General features: G+C 40.3%; 1 protein-coding gene across 1 annotated transcript; it reads right to left on the reverse strand.

Moving 5' to 3' along the window:
* Positions 1 to 4155: 4155 nt before the first annotated feature.
* On the reverse strand, positions 4156 to 9787 carry LOC138046598 (transmembrane protein 198-like). Its single transcript, XM_068893205.1, has 5 exons — positions 9650 to 9787; positions 7376 to 7706; positions 6007 to 6570; positions 5004 to 5089; positions 4156 to 4400 (listed from the first exon to the last, which is right to left on the reverse strand). Exons 2-5 carry the CDS (start codon positions 7704 to 7706, stop codon positions 4353 to 4355), a joined length of 1029 nt encoding a protein of 342 aa, XP_068749306.1. The 5' UTR covers positions 9650 to 9787; the 3' UTR covers positions 4156 to 4352.
* Positions 9788 to 10000: the final 213 nt, after the last annotated feature.

The raw sequence follows: 10000 nt of genomic DNA on the forward strand, positions 1-10000 counted from the left end.
TCATTTTTCTCCCTTAAATTTAGCGCCGCTCGTAACGGTTTCATTCCTGAAGGACCGCCACACCTTTGTCATATCAAAAAGCTTGGAATAGTCACGAAGTGATCTCAATAACTTGAATTTATGTTTTTGAATGACGTTCTCGTTGCCGTTCCCGTCGTCGTTGCTAAAGCTCTCTAGTAACGCGCGCGTACGTTTGGTCAACCTCGTTCCCAGGACCTTTTACCCCCAAGCCAGGGAAAAGATTCTGGGAACGAGGTTGACGTTTGGTACCAAGTTACTCTAATTATGGAATTGTAAAATTAGAACTTTGGACTGGACTATAGAGCACGCAATTACGGAATTTTAAATTTTTCAGCATTAACAGAAATGGAGTACAGATGTTGTCTTCTTGTCTTCGCCACGGCAAATTTACACAGTTTTCAAGGAAAAAGTGTCTTTTTGTCTTCGCCACGGCAGATTTAAACACTTTGCAAGGAACTAAACCAGGATTACGGCACCGGACTTAAGTTATATATATCATATGGGTTGAGGGTACCCAAGAATTGACCATTTGTAGTCAACTTAATTGCAACGGTTTTGTGGTCTACGAACTTCTTCTTACCAAGCTCTGACCACATTTGATAAGGAGAAGAAAAAACCTTGAAATGAACATCCTGACTTAATTTTAATGACCTGCTGTGGGCCCTACGTAAGGGTAAGTTTTGCAAACAGGGCCCAAGTAGGGGACTTTGACGTTTCTTTGGGTAACAAAACCCTTAGACAAACCCTTAAACCCTTCAGACATTTTTTCACAGGGTGCCCTTGCAAATAACCCATGACATTTCACGGGGCTTTATCCTTACCCAATATTTTTATCATCTAGGTCACATCAGAAACCCATAAGGTTTCAAACGTGTAACGGCCCCTTGTGTGCTGGGAAACAAGCTTGTGAAAATTCAATTTGCTAAGTACCATATTTGGAACAACAAGAGCGAGGGGTTTCCAAATATGGTACTTAGCACTGAAACACTCAACCAATCAGTTCGCACTGAATATTCGGAATCTGTGAACGTGCGTTACATGTTTCAACCCTTATGGGTTTCTGGTCACATAAAATAAGATTTCCATTTCATGTGTAGTTTATTTCACTGTACACTATACATTGCCATGCTTTAAAAAACTCAACAATTTTAGTACTAAATTCCTGTCCAAAGCTACTGATTCATACTGTTGTAAATGGGACAATCATCCTGTAATACTGTATGTGCAGGAAGTGTAATAATAAATTGTAGCCCCTTCCTCATACTTGTGCGCACTAGATATAGACAGATAACTAGACAATGAGTCAAGTTATAGTTGACTGACAAAAAATATATATGTTTTTGCTAATATGTGCAATGCACGAAAACATAAGGAGAGCCACAACTATCCAATGGAAAATTGCCATCAATGCTGATAGTTTTTGATCTTGGTAAAATATGAATTTGAACTTTAACCAAACTGAAGAAGACCAAATTAAAGCTGATTTGAAGCTTTTTTATGTACATTGTTCTACAAAAGCCTGATATCCTTGTGCAAACATGTTATTTACAGCACATTTTTCTACAATATCAACATTTAACAATAAATCATTAATTGGCAAAATTATAGAGAGGCTGATCCTTTAAGCAACTTGATGAAGTCTGGAAATAATTAATCTAACTTGAAATTATGCAGACTTGAACTAGCTCTACTTTTGGGCTGTGACTAAAAGTGGGACGGGGACGTGGGACTTGGGACGTGGGGACTCGGGGACGTGGGGACGTGGGAACGTGGGGACTCGGGGACGTGGGGACGTGGGGACGTGGGGACTTGGGGACGTGGGGACGTGGGGACGCGGGGACGCGGGGACTCGGGGACTCGGGGACGTGGGGACTCGGGGACGTGGGGACGTACTTCCTCTTTCTGCATCCTAACCTTTCTATTTTAAATTATGCATTTCACTCGTAGTTGTGTGTCACGTCACATTTGTTTACTGAAGACGTCATAACGCTTGTTTTGGAGATTGGGGGAACGTTTACCCTAAAAAATTCCGACAAAGTTTTGCTTGAAACTGCTTAAAACTACCATTAACGAATAATTATACCTATCAATGTGATATCGTTCATTTTTATTGTGACCTCCATGTGATTTGACCTTTTTTTTTCTTTTAATTTTGATCTACCGTTGCCATTAAGATGGGCATATGATTAAAAGGCAGAGTGATAAAGCCTCGATAGGAGTACTACAGCAAGGTATCTTGATATAAGATGACTTTTCCATCCTCTTTTCCGATAAAATATTTCAATTGTTTTTAGCCGTTAAAAATCACGTGACACATTTCAGATGAAAGAGGGAGTAGAAAGCAAAGTATGCAGATTTCAAGTTAACGTCGATTGGATAAATGTTTCCTCGTAAAACAAAAAAATGCCAACTTATTCGCTTGGTCAAGCCATAACACACAGAAGCGTTATTTAGCTTCTGGCCCGGGGACGGTACTTTAGGAATTTCTGGGTGGGGGATGTGCCGCTAGGACCTTGGAACCCTTAGCCTAAACCAGAGCTGGTTCAGGTGAATTTTGCTACCCCGTACCAGAGTAAACTCCCCAAACCCTCCCTATCCTAGAGTAACTGTTTTTCAGAAACTACCGAGGTCACCAGCACAGTCTAGCCAAAGCAAAACCTATACCACAATCGTTTCTCTCTCAAAAAATGATTTATTTATACTTGAAGGCGGTAGTTTCTAAAGAAACTGTGGTGCTGTTTCGGTGGAGAAGTAGTATACAAAAATTTGGTTTTATCAACTTTCCTTAGTCTGGATAAAATCTTCAACCAACTGGTCAGTTCCGTGAAAAATTATATCCAATTCTAGAAACAAACGCTCTGATTTATGTATCCTATCCTAGAGCAAACTGCTTGAAAACCATACCCTTCACAGCGGCACATACCTATATAGCTCATATATGGCAGTACCCCCCTCCCCCTCCTGGGGGGCTTCTGGCCCTCTGATGACGAACATTTTCGACAGCATCAACGATGACAACCCGAATCAAAGGTAACAAATGGAACAAGCGCTAGGAAAGATGCAGTCACAATGCCGCCAACAAGGACATTGGCACGGTATTTAAACTTCAGTTACAGAGGAGTCATAAGGCTCAAGTTTCTGAGCAACAACAACAACAAACGCTGAAATTTCAGCTGCAGTGTCAGCAATGGGCAATTAGGTCTTCTGCTTTGTTTCACATTCGAGCTCTGTGACGGGTGGCGAGAATGACTTTTCGAGAATCCAATTTTTGAATTTCGCTGTGTATTTAGCTGGTACTTGAAAAGCAAAATAACACAAGCAATTCAACTTTCTTGGCGATGTTGTCCCATTTCTAAAATTCTATACTTCGAAAATGTGTCGCCGCGTCCCCACATCCCCAAGTTCACACGTCCCCGAGTACCCGAGTCTCCACTTCCCCACGTCCCCACGTCCCCACGTCCCCACGTCCCCTCGTCCCCGCGTCCCCACGGCCCCTCGTCCCCACGTCCCCACGTCCCCGAGTCCCCGAGTCCCCGAGTCCCCGAGTCCCCACGTCCCGGAGTCCCCGCGTCCCCACGTCCCCACGTCCCCGAGTCCCCGAGTCCCCACGTCCCCACGTCCCCACGTCCCCACGTCCCCGAGTCCCCACGTCCCAAGTCCCACGTCCCCGTCCCACGTCCCCGTCCCACTTTTAGTCACAGCCCTACTTTTGTAATCAATAAAAAAATGTCAGCCAGCATTAAATTTGCCAGTACCCATTAATTGCAGCTGGGTGGAGAGAGGCACCGTGAGAGTAAAGTGTCTTGCCCAAGAACACAACACAATGTCCCCGGCCAGGGCCCCAACCCGGACTTCTTGCTCGGCAGTCGAGTGCACTTATCGTGAGACCACTGTGCCTCCCACAATGTCTGATAGTAGTGTGAAGTTAATAATAATTAATTTGCCGCAGTTGAGCATTTTCCTGTGTTTTGAATATTAATTTTGTAGCTTTTACAGAAAATTGTCAGATAGGAAAACTCACATGTAGCTGGCGATGGAGATTGAAGACTATTTTGAAAATGCTTAACTTAAAGGCGAACTATGGGATAATGAAGCTCCAACGCCATCAATAATTAATTGCTTCTCAACACGGCGTGAATTCTAATCGTTGGAGGTTTCCCAATGGGCAACCAAGTATTTAATTATACCTGAAAGACTATAATAATTATGATTCTAACACGAAACAAATCATACAAATTAACACATGATATTCATTGGTAAAAGCACTCTCAATAATATTGGTAAAATCCATTTACAGAGCAGTCTGCACATTCTACTTCATGTAAAAAGGGTTAAACTTCAGTTGGACGACCTTCATCTTCATCTTTGTTGTAGAAAGACTGTAAGATAACAACAGCAGCCAGATCAAGATCAAAAAAACCTTAAAGATCCTATGTGGGGCAATGACGACAAACAATGAAAATCACATTCCAACTCATCAGAATTTAATGTACATGTATGTCAAGCAAACCCACAGATCAAAAAAAAATCACAATGTCACTTCAACAAGGCAAAATAGCCTGTGCACCCTTGGGATTTAAAAAATTCCTGTAATTTAATGAGAGTTTAAAGGATCGCATTGCAGTCAAATGGTCGGAACTGAACTGTGGAGCAAGTAATATAGTACCGGTAACTATAAGGGAAGCAAGATGAAAACGAGGATATTAAAAACAACTCTGGCCTCTTTTCTGTGCTGAAGCATGTACTAGATGTATCAATGGGTGTAGATATCCTCATTTTTTAAATTTACAAACAACTTGAAACACTTCCTCCCAGAAGATCTTTGACACAAATGATTACATTAATTAACCCTCATTTTTTTTATCTAATGCAAGACAATTATTAGCTCAACGGGGAACTCCTTAGGGGTGAAAGGAATAACTTAATCATGAATGTTAGTAGCCTGCACAGCCCTTAAAATTCATTTTGTTGTTTTGTATTACCTTTGCTACCACATCACCATTCATATTCAGGCTACGGTATCTCTTCATCGCTTTATCTTCACCTTGAAGTGGTAAAGAATCTTTTCCTGAAAGAGACACCAATAATGAGCATTCTTCACGCTTAAAATCTGTGTTAAATCTCTTTCTTCCTGCACACCAACACTATAAAGCTTGTTAACGCCTAACAAAGGAGGGCGGTGGACTGGCCTTGGGGATGGCTCGCCTCCCCTCCCACCAGTTTGTTCTCAGCACCATACATGTGCAGCGGAATCTGGAAGAATGTCTTAAGTCAGGGGTTCATTAAGGGCCACACATCTGGCAAAATTTCAGCTGGCTCTGCAATTTACCATTTTACCTTTGTAGAGGGGAGGAACAGGGGGAGTGGGGGGGGGGGGTAATTCTCCCTTCTCCCTACTTTTTGAGCCAATTTCTCCCTCCTTATAAGCCTGGGTGTTTTCCTCTTTTTTACATACATGTACACTATTAGACATAAAAGAACATTAAAAATGCCTAGGTCAGCTTAACTCTTATGACATTCCAAACAAAATCTTGATAAAACCGATGTATAATAAAATTAGTATAAAAATATTATTTGAGCCTACCGGTACTTTATACTGTATCAATGTGTACCAAAAATAACCTCACAACCCCTGTTACTGTAACAAAACTACATTTCACACAGCTTGGGGCCTGTTTGTCAAAATTCCAGAAACTTTACGGGCCATTTTCGGGTGTCACAATTCCATTTGTATCTCAAGAACAGAGAGGATTAATTTAAGTTGTCAAACTTCACAGTCCTTTTTCTTTTTGTTACCATAAAAACATATCAAAAAATCAGCTTTTCAAAACAAGTGGTTGGCAGTTTTCGGGATTTTCAAGAAACGGGTCCTTGGGTACTTTTTGCCATCAAGAATTTCCAGTGTGGTTGGTGTGATGGTTCCATTTCTACTCTCCTATGATCCTATAGTTAAATTATCGCACTTAAGTTAATTTGTTAACTTACTTTTTACATGTGTGAAGGTCTTCCCTGTCTTACAGAACTGTACCACATTTCCAAGAACAAACATGACCAGCCATAGTCCAAGAACAATCCATGTTACCCAGCATTCTACCTTCTGATTGTCTGCCATGATGCGCTGCCAAGCATAGTTGATCAGGACAAATTCTTCAACAAAGTAATCAACCCCTGCTGTGATCATCGCTGCGCCAAGGAGAGATGTTGCCACAATAAAGAATCCCTTTTGCCACCGCAAAGTTAACAAGGCAAATATTAGACTCAAACCGAGCAGAACTCCAAATGGTATCCATCTAATAGTGACATGATAAAATGTCTCAATTACAAAGAAAATAGCAATGCCAATAAAAAAGCCGAGGCTGAAACCTCCAAGGAATAGTCCACAGTAGGTGACAAACATCGTTAAGAGGCCACAGAATATTCCTACAGCAACGGCTACTGCCATGAGGCCCCAGGTGGGAAGATCAGCGTGAATACTGCAGATCACATAAGTGACAGATGTCCCAAACAGAAAGCCTAACAGGAAGAGGCTGCACTTAAAGAATCTGTAACCTGCATGGAAACAAAACAGGATATCACTAATGACTATGACTGTACAAATATTACATTATTACTAATATTATATTATTTTCTAGCATGCAGCGACTTAGTGAAGTACTGAATCAGCAATGTGACCCACACTCAAAATTCTGGACAAATTTGCCACAGACAGTAGAGTACATCTCTGTCTCACCTCTCCTCAAAAACTAGCACTGAATCACTTGCATGTAATAAATTTGAGTGGAGAAGAGTTTACATAATTATTATTCTTGCCTTTCAGGTCAAACCAAACAAGGATGCACCTACGTACAGCCTCGGACAAAATTGTTGAAACAGTTTGTAATACCTTGCCCTCCTACAATGTTGTTTTGGCAAATGGGCTCACAAACTTGTGTGCAAACAACATTGTGAGGAGAGAGTAAGCCACGAAAGCTTCAGATCTGTATAATCGTTTACTGTTCCAAGGAATTTTGTCCGATTGTAGATCATAGCTGACACCCACTCCACTCAGTCCAAGTTCAAGGCATTTGATTGATGGTTCATAGTTGAACAGCAGGGATATAATGGAACCACTGTTGCTAAGTGGTTATTTGAAGAACAAGGCAGATGACCACTGTGGGTTTGTTTCCAAAAATTCTGTAAATCATGGGCTTCCAGGCTCTTCATCAGGCATTCAGACAACTCAGAAAAATAAAAGCTAAAGGCCTGACATTTTGTGCTTTCATCTGCTTGTGTATGGATTCTTCATTGACGCACCTTTGAAATTAATGTATTACTGACATTAAAAACTATACTGTCATAAAAAAATCCTTCTTACCAAATACAACCAGATAAAATCCACACAGAACAGTGATGCAGCATGTGATTGTATATGGTATATTAAGCTTGTTATTCATGATGAACACTTTAAAGTCGTAGCACTGCCCCTTCTTCACTCCTGGAACAATTACTGTCGTCCTCTCTGAAGCATTGCCTGTTGACATTGTGACTGTCTGGTTTGGCAAAATCTCTGACACAGCAGTCACAAGATTTGCTTCTGAGCTAACATTGACTTCAGTGGGAGCTACTGTACTGTTCTGTCCATGTATGCTTGAAATACATGTAGCTACGACAATCAGCAGCAGAGTTAGAAAAAATGACAGCCTCATCTGTTGAAAGGAAATATTTAAAGTACTGTTGTGACAATAATGAAATAATTTAAAGTGTAGCGAGAGAGAAGAAGAATATTTTTATCAGCTGTGGGCAGATTATGGAACGTGACACAACCCTTCACCCTGCTTTGTCTGTCTGTGATAATCCATAGCTCCGGATGCGATGTTTTTATATGGGCCAGTTTAATTGCCTAATTACAATGTAGGTAGAGTAACTAGTATCTGAGAGATATAATTCACCAAGCAGGAGCAGATGTAATGAGTCTGTTTAAGGAGAATTTAAAAATTCATACCTGCAAGGAACCACTCATTGTTTAATACCTCCTTTTGCTAACAACATTTAGGTCCACTTGAAAACTATGCCCCCTTTAACCCTCCCCCACCAGAGAGCAAGACTAAATAGAGTTTATTCTGGCTAACACCGGATTATTTTACTCACCGACTGGGGGACCTGTACAATGTAGGTATTACTACTCAATGTCTAGACATTTTACATTCAGAATGGGGTGGAAAGACTATGTTTGAATTTTCTCACATTTTTAGAGTCCTTTCATGCTAGGAAGTCAGCTGAATTTGTACCAAAAAAACACAACCTCTGAACTAAGGTAGCACTAGGAACTGTACACAATATTTATCAATTAAGGGGAATTCTCAATTTAAGACCATTTGAAAATAATTGTCACGTGGATTAAAGAAATTCGCAGAAAGATATAATAATGACAAATAAAACATTGCAAAAATTAACTCCTGAAAATATTTCCGGAAAGGTAACACAAACATCTGAAAGAAAAGTAAATATTACCGCACTTTTGGATCCGGGGCAAACTAAATAAACTCACATTTTGACTTCCCTCCCAACTGAAGTTAATTTATGTTACTGATATGTGGTACCTACAAGAAATATTGCGTGTAAGAGGGCCAAAAAAACAGATTGGTGTCGATTCTTAACGCTGAAGACAAAAATCGTTCGCGAAAAAAGTTTTACTGATAGAATCGCTTCGATCCTCATGCAGGAGAAAATTGCTCGCGCGAGTACATAAATATGGCGTTCTTTGCGCACAAAATCAACAAACTTTGTTGCATTTTGTTGACGGGAAATCTCGCAAAGCAGAACATAAAACAGCGCCATTTTTCTCAAAGTTATACTTATTCTGCCATGCTTGGATCCTACCCAGGTTTTGTCGGTGTGCTATGGTTAAAGTAACGATGCGCGCGGCAAATATCATAATCAATGCTTCTACCTTAAGTGTGGAAACAAATCACTTTGTAACATAAACAATTCGTCCGAGTTGGACTTCGTTCCTTGTGCACTATTAACATGAAATTTGACCATTTAACAAATCTGAAAAGTCAACACTTTAGGATAACTTTCGACACTTTCTCCGATCGCGGGATTTTAAATTGATAAGCCTCTCCAAGCAACAATTGTGTAAAGTTCGCCATTTAATTTTATTGCATACATTCCACGCGACGAATTCTCAAATCGGAAGTGCGTGGTTCATTATACCTGTATTTTCCCTCACAGTTTCACCGTCCGATGATCAGTTTGTTGTTAATCAGATTTGAATGGAAAAAAATTAAGCCACAGGGAATTTAACAATTGACGAAAAGATCAGCGCAAAGCTTTGGTCGAAGTTGTCCTTTTCAAAATGTCCACAAAACCGTGGGTTTGTCTAATATCAATGATTTCTTTGCTGTCAATCAAAGCAATGCAAAATTCTTCTGTAACTAATACACATTTCGGAATTGCTGGATATATCTCTGCACTACGTACGTGAAAATGAATGACTCGTGAATGATACTAATTTGTAGGTGGGTGAGTTAACGAAGTATTAAGCTTACTAGTAAACGAGGAGAATCGCTTTTTGGAGCAAAGAACTTGCATTATTTACCAGCACGCTTGCACAAAATCACATTCCCAGATATATAATAAAGCTTACCTTCGTCTAGTTCTCAGATATATCTGCTACTCCGATACATCAACCAAAGCATCCGTTTTAGTTCTAGCTGTTCGTTATCGATTACAAATTAGCACTCCTTTCCGCAAGACAGTTGATCATTTGAAGTCTCTGCCTGGCATGAGAAACTATCTATTGATCACGGGATTAAACTCATAGCTCCTCAGAATCAAAATGTCGAGATGAAATAGAAGATAAACCTGAATGTGTCGAACAAGATATAAAACAACAGATTTTTGGCTAGGTTATTTTAATTGGGTCAAAGCAAGGCCCTCGTCTTGGTGGGCAAAAATTACAATCGTCTGATTTAAAGCTATCTTCTCCTTTTACACT

This window comes from Montipora capricornis, chromosome 1 (assembly GCF_036669925.1).
Source record: "Montipora capricornis isolate CH-2021 chromosome 1, ASM3666992v2, whole genome shotgun sequence".
In the NCBI taxonomy this organism is placed as follows: Eukaryota; Metazoa; Cnidaria; class Anthozoa; order Scleractinia; family Acroporidae; genus Montipora; species Montipora capricornis.

What these genes read in the sequence shown, in the direction of transcription:
- LOC138046598 (XM_068893205.1), bottom strand. Translation starts at nt 7,706, where the DNA reads ATGAGGCTGTCATTTTTTCTAACTCTGCTGCTGATTGTCGTAGCTACA. An exon ending in ATTTTATCTGGTTGTATTTG is followed by an intron (nt 6,571 to 7,375) that starts GTAAGAAGGATT and finishes GTTTCCATGCAG; the next exon opens with GTTACAGATTCTTTAAGTGC. An exon ending in ATGGTGATGTGGTAGCAAAG is followed by an intron (nt 4,401 to 5,003) that starts GTAATACAAAAC and finishes GTTATCTTACAG; the next exon opens with TCTTTCTACAACAAAGATGA.